Source organism: Ranitomeya imitator, chromosome 2, assembly GCF_032444005.1.
Source record: "Ranitomeya imitator isolate aRanImi1 chromosome 2, aRanImi1.pri, whole genome shotgun sequence".
In the NCBI taxonomy this organism is placed as follows: domain Eukaryota; kingdom Metazoa; phylum Chordata; class Amphibia; order Anura; family Dendrobatidae; genus Ranitomeya; species Ranitomeya imitator.
In genome coordinates, this window is record NC_091283.1 from 42591858 (window position 1) to 42612053 (window position 20196).

Sequence of the window (20196 nt, forward strand, 5' to 3'; positions counted from 1 at the left end):
TAGCAAAAACCTATTGACAGAGTCGCTCTTAGTGCTCATCCAGCAAGGGGTGAAGCTTCACAGAAAGGATGGTGGGTTGGAGATAAGGGGCATTGTTTAAATTGTGATCCCCCAATCGTGCCAAACGCATCTATGTTTGGCCAAAAATAATTTCTGCAATTTGGCTTCATTAAACTTTTTGCACCATTTTTCCTTTAAAAGGCGAATGAGGGATTTATCACCCTTATCTTTTTTTTTCTGAGCTCCTCCCTGCTGATTTATTATGACCATATCCAAGTTCTGCTCAACTTAGATGTGGTCCGTGGTTGTAAATCAGCTTAGAAGACCTCAGAAAAAGCTAGATAAAAGATTTACAAACTCCCCATCAGAACAAGCTCCCTGACAAATTCTCAGTTAACTCATTCTTCATCCACAAACCTGCATAAAAACAAAGCGCCTGTGCAAAATTTTTAATGAAACTTAACAGCAAATATGATTTTTAGACCCATATATTATACATTCATTTCAGTTTAAAAAATATATACGGTATATTTCCCCCAAAAGTCTCCATTTCTTTTAACTAAATTTGTAAAAAGGAAACTATGGAGACATTTTTATCATTGGCATCCTGACTGCAGCACATAATCGAGCTACGTGCATAACTAGTGTGACTGTATCACAGATGAGAGTGAGGGGCCTGCAGCACCACAGCAAGGTAAGGGTCTACAAGGTCATTATAGGACTGGACTGCGTTCTCTCTGGAAACAGTGCCTCTTGTCCATGGATTCTGTCTGCAACTCCATTTCATTCAGTCAATTAGGACTAAAGTGCAATACCAATTACAGCCACAGGACAAAAGTAGCGCTGTTGCTTACAAAATAAAAGTAGATCTGAATTTTTTGTAAAAAAAAACAAAGCTTTGAAAATGCATCAAAAATCAAACCCTTGAAGGATTCTTACTGATTGTTTCCACTCATTTTAGTACAGAAGGACCTAAGGTCTATTATCGCAGTTCACAGCTTTATTTTGTCCATGGCCAGCTGCAGTTAAGAACCTTCAGGAAAATCAATTACGTGAATGTAGATGGTGGTAAAAAAAAAAAACAGTTTATGAAGCCTAGATGCGCAGATTTGAGCAAGGTCAGGAATCAGGATCACATGCGAGTCTCCCCACAAATGTCCATCTGCTATGAAACCAGTGCCAGGAAAAGGTCAAGCCTATGTGCTGTAGTACCGCGGTGCAGCTGGTGAAATGGTAGCCAGGAGTGATCGACGGTAGTCATGACCGCTGTGCGGGAGAAGTGCAGAAATTAAATAAAAATATTATCTCTATCTGGTTTATATGTAACCGGATATTGAATATTAAAAAAATTAGCCTCCCCCTGTGCTGAAAAGAGGGACTCTTATGATAACATTGCATTGGATTGAATTCTATAGTCCTTAAAAGATTTGTTTGTCATCTGTCCATAAGTCTGTACTGCTTCATTCTTTAACAAAGCTCCAAATCTTCTGCCTCGACATTCATTTAAAAATGTAAAATGCAGTCACCACTAGAGGGAGCTATAGAGCTTACTGCATACTGTCTAATGACTGAGTCGGTGTATACACTGTATGCTGTAAGCTCCCCCCAATGGTGGCAGCAGGTAACCACCATGGTGTTTTGAGGTGTTTTTTGCTTCTTCTTTCTGCGTTCCATACTTATGTACGTGATTTAGAGCTCTAGATAAGAAAAACAAAACTCAGGTCACTGTAAAGATTTATTAATTGGTCCCCCCATTTCCTTGTAGATTGTAAGCTTGCGAGTGGGGACCTCGCCCCTAATGTCTCTGTTTAATTGTCTTAACTTGTACTGAATCTATTGTCTGTACATGTCCCCGCTTAATTCTAAAGTGCTGCAGAATATGTTGGCGCTATATAAATAAAAAAAATATTATTATTATTAATCTTATATTAGACCCTGACATGTGGATCTAAGACCTGACTCTGACATATGACTCTTATACTGGACCTTGACATGTGGATCTGACATATGACTCTCATACTAGACCCTGACATGTGCATCTGACACCTCACTCTGACATAAGACTTTTATACCAGACTCTGACGTGTGGATCTGACACCTGATTCTGACATTTGACTCTTATACTGGACCCTGACATGTGGATCTGACACCTGATTCTGACATTTGACTCTTATACTGGACCCTGACATGTGGTTCTGACACCCGATTCTTACATTTGACTCTTATACTGGACTTTGACATGTGGATCTGACACCTGATTCTGACATTTGACTCTTATACTAGACTCTGACATGTGGATCTGACACCTGATTCTGACATTTGACTCTTATACTAGACCCTGACATGTGGATCTGACATCTGCTTTTAACATTTGACTCTTATATTAGACCCTAACATGTGGATCTAACACCTGACTCTGACATATGACTCTTATACTGGACCTTGACATGCGGATCTGACATATGACTCTCATACTAGACCCTGACATGTGCATCTGACACCCGACTCTAACATAAGACTCTTATACCAGACTCTGACGTGTGGTTCTGACACCTGACTCTAACATATGAACTTATACCAGACCCTGACATATGACTCTGATACCTGACTTTGACATATGACTCTTATACCAGACCCTGAAATGTGTCTTTGACACCTCTGACCCTGATATAGGACTCTGACACGACTCTCTGGCATATGTCTCTGATACCAGACTAATAATTGATTATAATAACTTTCTCTGACAACTGACTGATATTTAACTTTGATATCAGACTCAGATCTGACTGATACTTGACTTTAATATTTGACTTTGACAATTGAGTTTGAGAACTGACACCTGACTTATTTTATTGAGTCCATATTATACAACCCTCAGATGCCAGAGTCAAATAATAAAATAATGTACCACTGCCTGTTGTCAGGTGTAATCCATAGAGACTGTAACATATTGCAAGGAGTGAGGGCGTCTTTGTCTCCTCATCATATCAGGGTAATGGGTTCAGGGCAGGCAAGGATTAAACAGTGGAAGGACAATGCATGTTGGAAGTGAGGGGAAGGAAGTTCTAGCTCCTACAGTTCTGGCAGAATGCTATTGAATAGAAACCCTATTCAAAAAGAGTGGCTGGTAAGCGACAGAGAATGACCTTCAGGACAGTTTCAGGGACATATTAGACACCCACCTGTAAATCAGACTGTCATCTGTTGAGCTGTTATATTGTATCTGGTACATCCGAATCCCAGGAATATTCCTATCTAGAAACCATTGTATGAGAGCTGAATTGTGACTCAGTTCAGCAGTTATCACTTTTCGTTCAGGATGATTCATAGAGTCATTGGTGGAGGCTCCCGGCTTGGCTGGTGTGAGAATATCTGAAGGCCCTTTATCGGGTCTGTGCCCCCTTTGACTGGCATTGGCAGGATGAGGTAGGGGACTCACTGACAGCTCTACAGGTGCTGTGGCATCCCCTGCAGTATTTGACGCAATGCAAGTAAACAGGCCACTGTCTCTGACGGTGGTGACGGTGATTTCCAAGGTCCCATTTTCATAGGAGATGGCTCTAGTGGAGTTTGAAACAACCTTACCTTCAGGTGACACCCAGTGAATGGAAGGCTCGGGGTCACCGACAGCTTTGCACTTTAGGACAACGGCTTCTCCCTCCAAGACCAATATATGTGGCGAGTGATGTGTGACTACTGGAGGGTCACACATGAACTCTTCCTCTGCTATACTCCAGAAATACTTCCCTAGAAGATTAATGGGTGATGCACAAGTTTCAAGATCATCTTCTCTGGTTAATCGTCTGAGCCACAGAAGCTCGCAATTACAGTGCAATGGATTTCCCCCAAATCCCAACACGAGTGATGACAGGGGAGATCCTTTGGACTTAGCGTAGACTGGAATGCGTAAGAACAAAGGATCTGGAGGAATAGTCTTTAGTTTATTTGACGTCATGTCCAGTCTGGCCAGTTTATGAAGGTTCGTGAAAACTCCACTGGGCACAAAGTCAATAAGATTGTGATCAAGGCTTAGGGAGTTTACGTTGGTCAACTTTGAAATGGTTTGCCAAGGAATGTTAGCCAGATTATTGTAGGAAAGGTCAAGGTCTTCCAGTGTGCCTAAAAAGTCCTGGAAAGATCCTGGTGAGATTTCACTGAGCTGGTTGTTACTAAGGATGAGATGTCTCAGGTTTTGCAGTCCACGAAGCTGCTCATACCCCATGGAAAGTATACGGTTGCTGTCCAGGTGTAAAGCTCGTAGTCCACGAAGATCAGCAAAGGTAAAAGGTGTGATTTGGCTTATGGTGTTTCTTGATAGTGTGAGGTGAAGTAGACGGGTCATGTTGGTGAAATCTTTTCTTCTAATGATCGTGATGAAGTTGTCGGTGAGCCTTAGCTCTACTGTCCTCCTGTCGATGACGGATGGTACAAACAGAAGTCCAGTTTTAGCACACAGGATTGCCAAAGATTGGGCAAGGTTCTGGCACACACATCTTTTGGGACAAAGCTGAGCACCTGCTACACCCAAAGTGAGTGTTAACATCCAGAGGATAATCCCCTTCATGATTCTGGATCTATGGAGAAAAAGGGACACAGGGTTAGAACATGTGGGAAATAGCAGGTTCATGTAGGATCATAAAATGACTAATCCTTAAAATTAAAGAAGTGTGATCGGTGGAGGTCCAAACACAAGGACTCCCTGGGCTGGTCAGGTCCTAGATTAAAAGGTCCATGTAATTGGTCACTCTCTACATGGGAGGTGTAGAAATTGCTAAGCTTCTCTTTCCCCAAAACATCATTGAAATAGTGATTCCTAACACATCACATCAAATAATGAATAAGACTCGAGAGGCAGAGGGCAAGTTGAGCAAAGTTAACATCATATTTGGTAGAGATGGGACTCCATACTCTATTTAAAGTATATGTAACTGCTTGGGAGCTACAAGTCTCATCATACATGCGGAGTCATGTTACGAGAACCAGCAGTTCCTCTTCAGATGTGTCACCATGTTATCCATGTCGCCGTGTACAAGACAATTTAGGGGTCTCGGCTGCAAAATAATGTGTCATTTTCTGTAGGTGTTAACGAAATCCTTGTAAATCCTTTTTCAATATGTGATAGATGTTCTCTGGCTTAGCGTTTCCAGGATATAGACTCTTTCACAGCCACAATGGCTTCTTGTGAATATCATGCAGTATTGTGCCGAGAATACTTGGACATGACATTGGGAGATAATCACAAAAATGGTGGCACCGTGGTCTGTGGTGTAATCTGACATAATCCGGATTATGCTCATTATGGCATTAGGCATTCTAATACAAATCTGGTTATTGTCTGGGAGCTCATGAGACTGAGACTTTAGCATCATAGTGTTCAGCACAACCCAACTGGAGATGTTAGGGTATAGTGGTGGTCTCCAAACTGAACTGTTCTGGCTGGTGCAAAACTATAAATCCTAGTGCATCTTGGTACCGGTGAATGGGAAACATGCTCATTCTAGAATTGATTCTACTAATTGATGGGAACCAATGTGGGTGTTATAGTCATCATATCCGTAAATAACTGTTGTCTAAACCCTCGTTTGGGGAACAGCTACATTTCCCCCATATACATGAATGCTCAGCGGGAATGATCATGGATGAATTTTGTATGGGGAGAGTGGTGTAAGGCTCGGACACCTCTAGCGGTGGTCCATCTCCCGAAAAAAAAAGTATCAAGTGCTGTAATTCAACATGCCAGATACTTCTGTCCCTGACATCATCCTTCAGAGGACAGCAGGGAGACCCCCATTCACATTAGTTGGCCTTCGAGTCCCACCAAACCCGGTAAGTTTGGCTGACTTTAATCTATAGTGCGTGGCACCTTTACTGCCTTATCTGTAGATAGATTTAGCCGAGGATGCACTGTTGGATCCCATGATCTACATTGGCCATTGTTGGGACTTTTAGGTCTTATCAGCACTTAAGCAATCAACCATTACTTTTTTGAGGAATAGTCTTTGTATATACGGTAGTGATGTTCCTTGGTTATGGCAGGGTTTTCAGTCAACTTCCCAGCAGTCATAAAACTACAACAGTGGAAAGGACTTATAAAAACATAACTTATTAGTAACTAGTAAAATATCATAAAGGGAAAAACATAAAAAATTAGACCTACGGGTTTCGAGCATGAGTGCTCAAAACGCGTAGGCCTAGTGTTTTTTATGTTTTTCTTCCCTGTTATGATATTTTAATAGTTACTAATAAGTTATGTTTTTATAAGTCCTTCCCACTGTGGTTGCAGGATATCTGCCTTCTACCTGACCATTTTCACCCTGGAGCCAGCCCAAGATCTTTGTCGCACCCTTATTAGATTGATCTGTATCTAGAAACTACACCACCTGACATATCTTGACAACCAAAGACGTTGTATCGGAGCTTTGGAAAAGTTAGAGAGTCGTAGGTTGCAGATTATGCGTTGATAAAAGGACAAGACATTTTGACTAAGAGTCTGAGAGACCAAAACTATTTAAAGTGGAAACTTTATGTACAGCAACTTTAAAATGGTCATAGGGAGGATTGGGCCACCCATGAGTCTTTTGGGCACGACAATGGGATCCTTCATGAATGCTTTACCCTTCCTAAAACTTTCTTGACTTTTACTCATGAATACAGGCTGCTGTGATTTGTATGCCAGGGCAGGGAAGCTTTTTAGCTCCTGTCTTGCTGCTTGAGTGCTTCCCAGGCCCCATGACACCAGCTTTAATTTGCTCCTGCACACACAAACGCATTGAATCCAACTGCTGGCCGAATCGAGATTGAAAGTGTTTTTAAAGCAAGCAGTTTCCTTTGGATCCTGAGATACGTTCTGCACCACAAAGCCGTCTCCTAGGTTTTTTTTTCTCTATCTCCTGCCCTTGGGGTGGGTTCTCTTTTCCTCTATTGGCGGCTACTGTTTTTGATGAATCGACAAGTAAAATATCACAAATGCATCTCAGACAAGCCATGAATGAGCAGCAGTAATTGTGAAGACTTAGCCGTAATCATCTTCCTCTACAATTAGCAGCCTTGGATATAAAGCAACGTCTTAATTTGCTCATCCCTATGCAAAAAAATGTTGCAGTGACATTGTGGCCATTAAATAAATATACGTCGTTCAGCGTTAACACCAATTTCAAATTTTTTTTTTCTCTATTTGGCTAACCTTAAAAACTCAATGTGCCATACCCTAATGCTGCCAGATAGAACAAGCCTTTAATGAGAGGCTAACGAGCAAATTATCTGTGGGCGAAATACATGATTCAATATGAGGAGTTTATAGTAATGGTTCAATTTCCTCTGCCCAGAGCCAGCTAATGGCTGGGAGAGGGAGGGAGAGATGAGCCGCGATAGCGGCAAGACAAGAATGAGGGCGGAGGGAGACAGTGACAGACAGAATCATGGAAAGACTGGAGATGTGGAGGGATGAGTCGAGATTGAAGAGATAGACCTGGTGGAGAAGAAAGGAAGAGGTGGAGGAAGAAAGGTGAAAGAGTCTTTGATAATAAGAAAAACTGTGGACTTGAACTCCAAGAATAGAAGATTAAAAGGTCAAGAAATGTGAAATTATTGAAATCTTTTCCATGTGAATATTGGGAATGTTGAATAACAATCCAGGACACAAGGATGGTGGATAATAACATAATAGATGCAAGTTTATTCAATAATTTTATAGAAACTCCTTTGGGGTAACCATCATGTGTGAAACATGTTACTGAGTTCATCGTGTTGTCCTGGAAAAGTCAACTTTCAGTGCCACCACCAGGGTTGACCTTGGAAGGTCTGCCAAGTTCCCGAAAGACCACAAGGTCTGTTGACTGCATTAGAAGGCTATCCTTCGTAGAAAATATTCAGTACTTTTTTTATGGAAATAGGAATTGAAAATACATAGGGGTTTCTATGGGATTTTCTAGAGATAGGAGGTTAATCTTGATGAGTTTGAGAAACCAAATGATGAAGAATCAAGTTCTAGTTTGTTGTGTTCTCTTTGAAATAAAGGCTAATACTTAATATAATTGAATCTCATGAAATGACGTATAGTCCCCCATAACAGAGGTGGAAATAGAGTTGGTGCAACTTGTGCATAGGGGCCCATGAGGTGAGGGAGCTACTTCTACCTCCAACGCAGCTCTGTCACAGACTCACAAAGGAGAGCATTGTCATGAACTATTGGACCCATATACTATTACACACATGGGCCCTTTTCCCATCTGTGTCCACCCCTGCCTCATAAATCGCTGCTTGTTTGGCTGACAGTGACAGGTATTTCTCCTGACTTCTGTAGATAAGGTACCACTCAGCCAGAAATTTCTGTATTCTGTAAATGAGAGCCACTACTAGGCTTCTCTGACAGTGACTCAACTTATCGCCAGGGGGTAGAAATGAGCAAATCGATTTGATGTGACTCGAATTTGTGTTGAACGTTTGGGAAATTCACTGGAGCAGGCAAATTTGAACGATTTGCAATTCAATTTGCTCGAATCAATAAAAATGCCTGCTGCTATTTTACACAATGCATCAGGTATAGAAGGCTTACATGACCAGGGCACGATCAGGTGAACTTCCCAATAATGCCTATACTATGCTAGCTACTATACTAGCACAACAATCACATCGTAAATCCCATTGTCTGGTATTGCACAGCCTATCAAAGCCTGTATAAAAGCCGAGGCAGGGAACATTGCAGTTACCATTTTGGATGAATCTGGATAGTGAGAGGACATCACAGCTAACAGTCGAGCAATAGAAATAGGGAGAAGGAGCCAAAAAACTCTGAATATACTGTTCAGATAATGTGTATGACAAAACAGCAGTGAGGAAAGGTTACAATCTGTTTACCCAGAACTAAATATATTGAGGTCACTTGAACATTACTAAGGTCATGTTTGCTTTAACCCCTTACCGGCATCGGACGTACTATACCGTCCGATGCCGGCTCCCCTGCTTTGATGCAGGGCTCCGCGGTGAGCCCGCACCAAAGCCGGGACATGTCAGCTGTTTTGAACAGCTGACATGTGCCCGTAATAGGCGCGGGCAGAATCGCGATCTGCCCGCACCTATTAACTAGTTAAATGCCGCTGTCAAACGCAGACAGCGGCATTTAACTACCGCTTCCGGCCGGGCGGCCGGAAATGACGTCATCGCCGACCCCCGTCACATGTCCGGGGGTCGGCGATGCGTCTCCATTGTAGCCATAGAGGTCCTTGAGACCTCTATGGTTACTGATTGCCCGTCGCTGTGAGCGCCACCCTGTGGTCGGCGCTCACAGCACACGTGCAATTCTGCTACATAGCAGCGATCAGCAGATCTCTGCTATGTAGCAGTGCCTGCTTCTAGCCTCCCATGGAGGCTATTGAAGCATGGCAAAAGTTAAAAAAAAAAGTTTAAAAAAATGTGAAAAAAATAAAAAAAACATAAAAGTTTAAATCACCCCCCTTTCGCCCCAATCAAAATAAATCAATAAAAAAAAAATCAAATCTACGCATATTTGGTATCGCCGCGCTCAGAATTGCCCGATCTATGAAATAAAAAAAAGTATTAACCTGATCGCTAAACAGCGTAGCGGGAAAAAAACTCGAAACGCCAGAATTACGTTTTTTTGGTCGCCGCGACATTGCATTAAAATGCAATAACGGGCGATCAAAAGAACGTATCTGCACCGAAATGCTATCATTAAAAACGTCATCTCGGCACGCAAAAAATAAGCCCTCAACCGACCCCAGATCACGAAAAATGGAGACGCTACGAGTATCGGAAAATGGCGCAATTTTTTTTTTTTTTTAGCAAAGTTTGGAATTTTTTTTCACCACTTAGATAAAAAATAACCTAGTCATGTTTGGTGTCTATGAACTTGTAATGACCTGGAGAATCATAATGGCAGGTCATTTTTAGCATTTAGTGAACCTAGCAAAAAAGCCAAACAAAAAACCAATGTGGGATTGCACTTTTTTTGCAATTTCACCGCACTTGGAATTTTTTTCCCGTTTTCTAGTACACGACATGCTAAAACCAATGATGTCGTTCAAAAGTACAACTCGTCCCGCAAAAAATAAGCCCTCACATGGCCAAATTGACGGAAAAATAAAAAAGTTATGGCTCTGGGAAGGAGGGGAGCGAAAAACGAACACGGAAAAACGAAAAATCCCCTGGTCATGAAGGGGTTAAAGAGCTGGAAAGGGGTTCAATACAGTTGTAGGAGACCTACAAGTTGTGTGTATGTTTTTTCAGGGCTACTGGATTACATGCTATTCACCGCAAATTTATTCACAGTTAATTTAATCTTTTGCACAAATTCGAGTTGACAAATTTGATTTTCAAAAGTCTGATTATCTTTACCAAGGAGAACATAAGGATCAGCTGTTGGAATCAATGTGTCTATTCCTCTCACTCACAACATTATCTGCTGGGTGAAATTCGGGAGGTCCCCAGACTGCTGTCTGATCCTGTCAATATTGTTTGATTGGATAATTTAAGTCTAATAAGTCTAAGCAAGATGTTATCTTTCTTCTTAGGTGGAAATAAACTTATCCTTACAGTTAAACCCTTTGTTGTGCCTAAAGAACTCATGGATGGCGTATTTGTCCCAATAACCATTTTACAGTTGCTCTTGGTCTCATTGAGTCACGCATATTACACTCAACAAATTATATTCTGAAAGCAACTTTTGGTCTTGTGTTGCCATGCTGAGCCTTGGTATCGCTATTCTTAGGGAGTTTACCCTTTAATGGTCACCATTTTCTCATAACCATCCTTCCAAACACACTCTATTATTGAACGGAAACTACAATCCCTTATGAATCTATGGTTTTGCATGTTTAACATAGTTGACCCATGGAAGATGTTAGCTTTACATTATGGGCAGCCCATCTAAATGAGATCTAACGGAGAAATGGTTGAGAAATTAACAGAATGAGTAACGTCTGGTGGAACAGATATGTGGCTACCTTCTGTCACCCTTCATCATCTTTATCGATGTGTGTACCTTTACATTTCCATAAATTTCATTGAGGAATTCAACTTGTCATGATACAAATTCAATCCATTATCATAACAATACCCTCAACTGGCTGCAATTTCAGTATCAATGGCTGCGGGACCACATATAGACACCCAAAGAAAAGGCATCTCCCGACAGAGAATTTGACGATCATGTTGTTTCTCAAAGCTGGTCATCTTGTGCTACTCATTTGGAAATCTGTAAAGCTAAGAGGACAGGTAGGATAGGACACATCTGTACTTAGAAGCCTGCCAAGTTCCCGAAAGAGAAGAAGGTGTCTACACTCAGAAGTTGTCATCCCTCTTAAATGCAATTGCCCTTAAAGAAAAATGAAGAATAAAGTAAGAAGAGCTAGAGACGCGGAGGAATAAATCATTTTGTAAGGACGGTATCAAGAGATGTCTCACAAGTGGTTCAGGATGGAATTCAGGTGGAAATAATTTGACGGAATGAGGAAGAGGAGCCGGCTTGACATCGTAATAAGACAGCTTCATGGCCGATGCATCACGGAAATATTGGAAGGCTGAGTATGTATCTGGAACAGTATCTTCCGAAATGAAATTGGAGAACGAATGGATAGAAGTGAACCATATTATATTTATCTTCTGGTGTACGGAACACATTGTACTCGATCTCTACTATAGATAATGGTGCTGTGGTATACCCTGTCAAGCACCGCAATGTATTAAGCATCGGGGGGAAAAAAAGAATTCAAGATGTCTCCTTCCCAGGGGCAAAGATAAACAGAGACACAGGTGGGGGCTGTTAGGTTTCTTCCAGGCTTTTAGGATCTGTGCTGAGAGCAGTGTGATAGAAATTGAAAGCTCTATGGTTGTTTTTTTTTTTTGGTGCCTCAGGTCATAATGATTAGGGATTATGCATCAGCCTATAATTATATTGCGAGGTTCATCATCAGCTTCTACGTAGTCCCGTAATTTAGGATTCTCAATGTCAACTCCAAATATCAAGTGTTTCTTGCAGAGACATATAAAGTGACTTCCTAGTTTGTATGCAGATGTTGCAGAAATGGTGACATTTTCATCCTGGACTGAGAAAATAAAACTATATTCCTGTAGACGACAGTCCTGGATGATGACTAGTTTCTACCATTCATGGTACATCTGTGTTCTCCATAGGTGATCTACGTTGGTGACATGCAGTGCCTTACTTACTTAATACTTGCAGATCCCAATGCAAAAATTCCAACACGGCCCCCAACTATAACAGGTCTTTAGCAGAACTGGTCTTTTTGTGTGGTGCAAAAAGATCGTTTGGACTCCCCGTAGGTTTGAGAGACCTGGTGCAACCCCTGAAACCACAACAAACATTATAGATGTATCAGACCCTAGGTTGGCCACATCAATTAAGGTGACCCCTTCTTTGCGACATGTACAATGTAAGAAACTGTGGCTGCAAAAATCCACCAAAAGATCATGTAAAAAAAAATTTGGGGTAAAAAGAATCTAACTACTTTTTTTTCAAATTGGTCAGGATATGGTGATATCAACCATTAACAGATGGGGCCATGTGTTCAAATTTGCCATAGAGACCCCTTCCTGCTATGCATGAGGGTAAATCTGAGAACTCAGTATCAGTGTTAAATAACGATTTATGTGTCTAATTGCATGCAATTCTGCCTGGTCTTCTGCTTACTTGCTTCTCTTGAATGATTGGTTACAACATTATACACATTTTGTAAGCAATTAACACTATATAACCAGATAACTTAAAAATAACTTGTCAACACAGTTGTGAAATGTAAAGTAAATACATGGCTGTAATGGGGCTGTAATACTGATTAAATTGATACCTTTGGTGAAGAAATCCACCTTGTTGTTCTTCTTTAATCATCATTTGAAGCTTTCTGGTAATTAGATTTGTTCCTCGGGGGCGGGGCTGTGCACTGCATCTTCTCCTTCATGTCTGTGATTCCTCAGCCCCTCTGCCTGCCTCAAGTCTTTGACTATTAGGTTACTGTTTCTTCTTCTGTGACCTGCCTCCTCTGTTTGAAATCTCTTCTTCAGAGTAGGCAGGCAGAGGGGAATTGCAGACAGGGAGAAGAAAACCCAATGTACAGTCCGGCCCATGAGCACCGAAATCTAATTAGCAGAAAACTTAAAATGGTGATTAAAGAAGAACCACAAAGTGGATTTCTTCACCAAAGGTGTCAATTTAATCAGTATTACAGTGCTACAGCCATGTCTTTACTTTACATTACAAAAATTATGCTGACAGGTTCTCTTTAAAGGAAAACCTGGATAAGTTCTACATTACTACACCTTCCAAATGCCACAAAATTGCACTCACTAAACAGACTCCAAAAGAGCTACTCATCTGCAGTAAACATATCATCCCAAATCTCCATATCTATAAGAAGTTTTAGCTATTAAGCCTGAAGGCGATCCCATGACGCTCTTCTGCCACATCTCTGCCTCTAAAGGGTTAATTTTTTAAACAATTAAGGACCATAAGGTTTCAGAAGTCTACAATAACAAACGGAGCTGTTAATCACCATGATCGGGTCAAGTGCTACCTCTCCACCACTGGTCCAGTCTTTATTGATTGTCTACAGCGGTAATGTCAGATCTGTAGCACTCGTAACCATCATAGCTAATCACTAGGATCAGCAGCTCGTGGCAGCGATTGGCTGCAGCACTTACAAGCGCTGTAGATGTAACATCACCAGTTCAGCAGATCAACACAGAGCAGGGGCAGATAAGCAGCACTGGACAGTATTGATTCGCAGAAATATTGATATACGCTTTCAATAATTGCATAAAATGCACCAATAATTACAGTATTTAATCAATGATCATAACAAAGAAAATGCCACCTTTTTGTATTTTTAATCGATTTCCTTTATAAAAAAAATTACATTAATTATTCAGCAGGATTAACATTCAATGTGATCAAGGCTTCTTTACCGAGGCAAAAATAATTGTCAATCCCATTACTTCACTGCACGGCGTAAGGTTGCTGGATTTATGATTTCATTCAGCCCTTACTGGATCATTTGTTTGCTTTTGATGGCTTCATTGAGACATCGGAAAGCGATTTCCACACATGCAAGACACACATACACCCAATAAGCCATGATGACTCTCCGCACATACACCCAATAAGCCATGATGACTCTATTAAGGCAATGTTGGCCACTTGGGTTCTGCATTTATGGACAGTCGTCATTGCAGGTTATCTAAACCCGCAGGAGCTGCAGAACGTGGAAGATCAATAGGTCCATATACCCCTTTTTGCTGGAAAATTAAATTTCATCCTGTAGTGGAAGGACAGGATGATTGACATCTTATATGAGTATTAGTCCACATCACCTACACAGCGGAGGAAACCATTTTGCAGCGTCGATCAATGTGACTTTGGGAATGGACAGCACATATAAGTCATCTGCTTTAAGCACATGGCCAGTTAGATAAGTGTTTGATCCATGGATGACAGAGGATTGTAAGAAGTGGAGAAGATTGCAAATCGACTTCATATGGCAGTGTTATTAAATGGTTTCGGGATTAATTGCTTTGATCTCGTTTCATGGCTGCCTAAAGTGGTGCTTCACTTTTGTGGCGCTTTATAAGATTACTCTGTAAACAGTTCTTTCGAGCTATTTACCAGTATAAGTATCACTTCAAGCTCCTGAGGTCCTGATGGAAGTATACTAACAAGTCCTCTTATGTGACAAGGTATGAATGCAACTGCCACACATAGAAAGGTGGCCCCATACTTGTATCAAAATGGGTCTCTAATATGAAGTTTACCAACAGGATACAGTTGTGTAAAAAAATGTTTGCCCCCTTCCTGATTTCCTATACTTTTAGAAGTAACACAGCATTTCAGAAAAGGAACATCATACCAAAAGTAAAATATGGTGGTGGTAGTGTGATGGTCAGGGACTCTTTTACTGCTTCAGGACCTGGAAGACTTGTGTGGTAAAAGGAACCATGAATTCTGATGTCTACCAAAAAAATCCTGAAGGAGAATGTCCGGCCATCTGTTTCATGACGTCAATTTGAAGTACACTTGGGTTATGCAACAGGACAATTATCAAAAACACACCAGCAAATCCACCACTGAATGGCTTAAGAAAAACAAAATTAAGACTTTGGAGTGGCCTAGTCAAAGACTGGACCTTAATCTGATTGAGATGCTGTTGCATGACTTTTAAAAGGCAGTTTGTGCTCGGAAAATCTCCAATGCGGCTGAATTGCAACAATTCTGCAAAGGTAAGTGGGCTAAAATTCCTCCAGAGCGTTGTAAAAGACTCACTGCCAATTATCGCAAATGCTTGATTGCAGTTGTTGCTTCTAAGGGCGTCCCCACCAGTTATTAGATTTTGGACGCAATCACTTTTTCACACAGGGCCCTGTAGGTTTGGATTTCTTTTTCCCTTAACAATAAAGACCTTTATTGATAAACTGCATTTTGTTTTTGCTTGTGTCATCTTTGTCTAATATTTACATTTGGTTGGTGATCTGAAACATTTAAGTGTGACTAACATTGAAAAGAATATGAAATCAGAAAGGGGTAAACACTTTGTTTCCCCTTCCAAACTCTTTAGAAGTCCCTTGATCCCAGTTGGCATTTGCCAACCAGGACAGAAGGGACTGTTTGTTACCCACATGTCTCAGTCCGTTTGACTTTCTTGTGCTGCATGTTGGGCTTTGAGTTTGCTCTCATGTGTTGTATTTCCTGGATCTATAAAGCCTCCCAAGAAACACACCTGGGGCTTTCTACTGTACGAAGACTTCAGTATTGCTAGGCTTTAGCTTGATCTACACACCATGACCTGCTCGGCTGCTGTCTGCAGTGTCCTAGACATCTCCTGCTTGCTGCCTGCAGTCTCCTGGACATCTTCCGCTTGTCTGCAGTTTCCTACAACCCGCCTACCCGCCTGTGGTCTCCTGTCTCTTGGCTGTCCGTGTCCCACGTGCCCCACCTATCTGCAGCACAGACACCGGTGGCCCGAGTGCCCACCCAGACCTTGGGCTTTGAGGATCCATCTCACCTACTGAGTATAGCAGGGACTTTTGCTTGCTTTTCCATCACACCGTTTCCTTGACTCTTCTGCCATCTTAACACCTCCTCATGGGCTGTTTCTGGGAGGGAAATTCTGCAAAGTTCTCACCACCGAGTAACAGAGGGGGATGGAACAAGGACTGGATAATTTTCCCCAAAGGACCTTTTGCTGCTGCGTGCACCCTTGGCCCCATTTGTAAAACATTATTAAGAGGTTCTAGCAAAAAAATTATAATTGCCTGCCAAGGAGATGGTCATTCGTCATCCCATCTTGCCATGAAAATATATAGAGCATGGAATGGGAATGATTAGTCGATTATTGCACCATTTCTTGCGCTCTTCACATCAGCAGGAACTCAGAGCTGTTGTATATGCTCATGTGGTCCATTTGATTACTTTTTGGGGACCAAAGATATTCAGCATGTTTAGCCTTACCACAAATGAAGTCAAGTATTCAAAACATTTTTGGACCGACACATGTAGCATAAGCATCTCCCAACCACTTATTTCCAATATCGTCAGCCAAGAGGAAAGACAAGGAAGGACATATCTGTAGCTGCATTGATCAGAGGTGGTCTGATTGCTGGACCTCCATAATCCCTAAAACAAATGGTTTCTGTATTGCTTTCTTTCCACAGTCCCATTTCTGACCTCAAAATAATCAAAGTGGTCACTAAGCGGCATTTCCATCATTGTTTGAGCTGGTGGTAGTTTTAACCCTACTGGGCTTTACAGCACGGCACCATTCCTGGTGTAAATGAAAATTCAAGTCTTCCGCAAAAATTCGATTGTTTTTCAAGGAAACCTATTGGATTCTGGCAAGTTGCTTCACTAACTATTAGTCGCGACCCACTCACCCTCTGGTACCTGACAAAAAGTCACTTTTGCGGTGATTTTACACCTCAGAGCTTTCTGAAGGCACAGTGGAAAGCCAGGCAACAGTCCAAGACTCACTCCCAGCACTGAAGGTGTCACAGAGCCTGAATTTTAGATTTCAATTGCCTTTCCCTGCAGCGTTAATCAAGGACTCTGGTTGGGTATCTCACAAATGGTATTTGGTTGTAGCCGGTAGACCTCCACTGATCGGAGAAGGGGGGTCACACTGCACTATTACTATTGATGATGAGATGTCTTACCTGCACTATTACTATTGATGATGAGATGTCTTACTTGATATATGGGAAGGGAATCCTTTAAGGCTGATTTGCATTCATAAATAAATGGGGCAGTGTGGATCCTTTTTACCCGCATGTTGCAGAGCTAAAAACCCACAAAGATATATCAGCACTAAATGTCAAAATTCGGCATCTCCTGCACCTGTATGTGTGTTTTTAGAATGCAACGAGGATATGGTTTCTATGCATCTTGGCATGAATTACAATGGACAATGCCAGTCCAGAAGACATTCCCAATGAACAGTGCTCCTAATGGCCAACTGTGGAGGTAGAGGACGTGCTTCTCATGAGATAATATTACGTTACTTTATTATACTCTGATATTATATTATTATATTATGTAAGACGATCACCCAGATCTATTCCAGGACCACTACTGGTCCCATATTGCAGCACATCCAATCATCTCCATGCTAATTGCACTTGTAAACAAGACAAATCAATGAATCCATATTTGATCCGGTTTGTAGGCAGGCAGGGTAGACCGTTGTCTGAGCTCTTGGAACTTACTGATGATTATAGTCCTTTTTCAATTGATCTTCCAATATAAAACATGAAATAACCAGTATACACTGTATACACCATATATGTACGCATAGACCCCCATTTATCATGCTTTATCTCATCATAATATACGTTAGTGGCTTAAACCAGCTCTGTGGAACTACAAGTGTCATCATGCCCTATACTGTGACGTTGGGGGTTTGTGATTATTACACCATGAGAAACCTATTCTGAAACGTTAAAATTGGAAAGGACATCAAAGCGCCATCATCTCCCAAAGCAATGATCAATCTGCAAATAACTGATAATCTAATGGCCGGGAGGGTGAATAATCATGAGTGCAGTCATTTTTAGTTTAAGAAGTGATTACATTTACAAAAAATATATATATATTTAAAAAAAAAAATCTTTATATATACATATATATATATATACACATATATATAAATATATATATATATATATATATATATATATATATATATAAATATAGAATATTTTCTGCAAATGACCTGAAGCTTTCAATCTAATCAGTAGGAAAGGTAATCAGGTTGCAAGGGTTAACTGCTTGCTCTGCCCCAGTATTTTACACATCTGCAAGAGGAACAGGCAACACAAGAAACAAGCAATCGTCGGTACCTGTTTTGTATTTGCGGCCGATCACATTTTGGTTTCTTGCTGGATTTCTGATGTTTCCCCAGAAGGAGGGAAGGTGGGAGCAGCAGTGTCAGCTCATGGCCTCAGGAAAAGGTCCAAGGGTCTCATCATTAGGAAACTCTTTGGATGTCAGTAGAGATTGGAGGTTCACTCTTTATCTGATCCTTCAAAATTGCACCAGAACCCTAAATATTTAGTAAGGTCATAAGGGACAAAGGTTGGATGGAGTCTACTAACCCTCTGAAGACTCATCGTGAGGTCAAAGATGGTCTCCGAAGTCTCTGGAAACTGGTCAAGATGGCATTATGCTTGACTCATAGATAAAACTTGAATATGATCATTCTGGATCGGCTTTGTAGAGATTTTTTTTTTCCCCAAGGTCCTAATGATGCATCTTGTTTCTCGAAAGAAGAGGGTCATTGATTAAAAGTGGTCCTTAAGAAAGCAGTGAATTGAATAGCATTACTTTGGTCCTCACTGTTAATCCATGGTGCACCATTGATGTTGGAGAGGTTGTTCTTCAGAAGAAAGTAGAAAGGGTTCATTCCTGGTCAATATGTTCTTCTTCCTTCTTTTTTGTGGGAGCAGTGCTGTAAGGTCAGGAATTGCACCACCGACACAAGGGGGCGTAAGGGAGGAGGTAACAATCTGGGAAGTGTGTGAGAACAAGAGGTTTGGATGCTTCTAGGGTCCTGTTTTAGAAAACAGCCAAGCAGCCAAGTCTGTGCTAGATGACATGGACCTAGAGGACCTCTTTTAAGGTAGACCTATCTTTCCAAAACCAGGGCATCATACAAAATGTGCATCATGGTCAGAATATTATAATCCAAGAAGAAGAAAAAAAAAAGCAACCCAGCAGCTCCAAAGTCAGCAGCTGAACAGTAGATGAATTATTCCAGATGCACAGAGACCCCAGTCACGACTCCACATCCCAGATGCTGTTTTGCAGATTTTGGGAATATATGATCGAGGGGGGGACACTGCATACCCCTCTTGGATTTGGTAGCTGCATACCCCAGAGATGTGAGAGGCTGTCAGGTCTCTGCAGCAGCCCAGTGGTCCTCCTCTCAGCCTGTCTCTGGCAGACTGAATGTGGGGGAGTAGGATCTGCTTCTTCATACATATGTAGGAGAGCAGGCGCACTCCCACCATCAGACTTAAAGCTGCAAGTCACTGACAGCACAAGCTCCAAAGACTGCAAAAGCCATGGAGCCTGCACATCACCATCATCATCCCACTGGTCCAGTCATGTCCTAGCTTCCTAGAGTTCATGACAAGGTGCAATTAGCCAGGCTGATTGCTATTAGATCCCATTAAAGCCTATGTTAAGCCATGCAAGCAATTCCTAAATAACAGTGGAAGGACAGCTGTGCAAGGAGCCATCCTCTAGATTTCTTCATCCTCTGCTGTTTTCCTGAGACTTCAGCAATGCAGAACCTGGTGACATCAGCCTCCCCCTATGTCCTGACCAGTGCACATTACTGCCCGACCAATATACTGATATACATTTAACAGGAATCAATCCCTTCCAAACAGAAACCCTGAAATGAAAGCTCTGCTGAAATTGCTCCCCCTTCCTCTCCTCTCTCACTCCTTCCCAGGAGACTCCGCTCTCCACAACCTCTTAGAACATTGGCTGGCGGTACAAGGATTATTTGGTATTTCAGTCCCTACATAGCTTCTTCCTATAGAGCACACAGACAAGCGGGCCCCTGTGCAGGACCAATATATGGGGCCCCTGCAGCCTGATAACTCATCATAATGCACAATTCCACCTGCTGTGTGTGGTGCTGTGTGTGAGAGTGGTGCTGTGTGTGTGTG

General features: G+C 41.6%; 1 protein-coding gene across 1 annotated transcript in view; it reads right to left on the reverse strand.

The window, feature by feature from the left end:
* Nucleotides 1–19964, reverse strand: part of LOC138661681 (leucine-rich repeat and fibronectin type III domain-containing protein 1-like protein) — a 59679-nt gene extending 39715 nt beyond the window's left edge. The window contains exons 1-2 of the mRNA XM_069746528.1: nt 18358–19964; nt 3183–4574 (exon numbers count right to left, since the gene is read on the reverse strand). Of these exons, the coding sequence (XP_069602629.1) occupies nt 3183–4564 (1382 nt within the window). The 5' untranslated portion in view covers nt 4565–4574; nt 18358–19964. The remainder of the gene's footprint in view (nt 1–3182; nt 4575–18357) is intronic.
* Nucleotides 19965–20196: the final 232 nt, after the last annotated feature.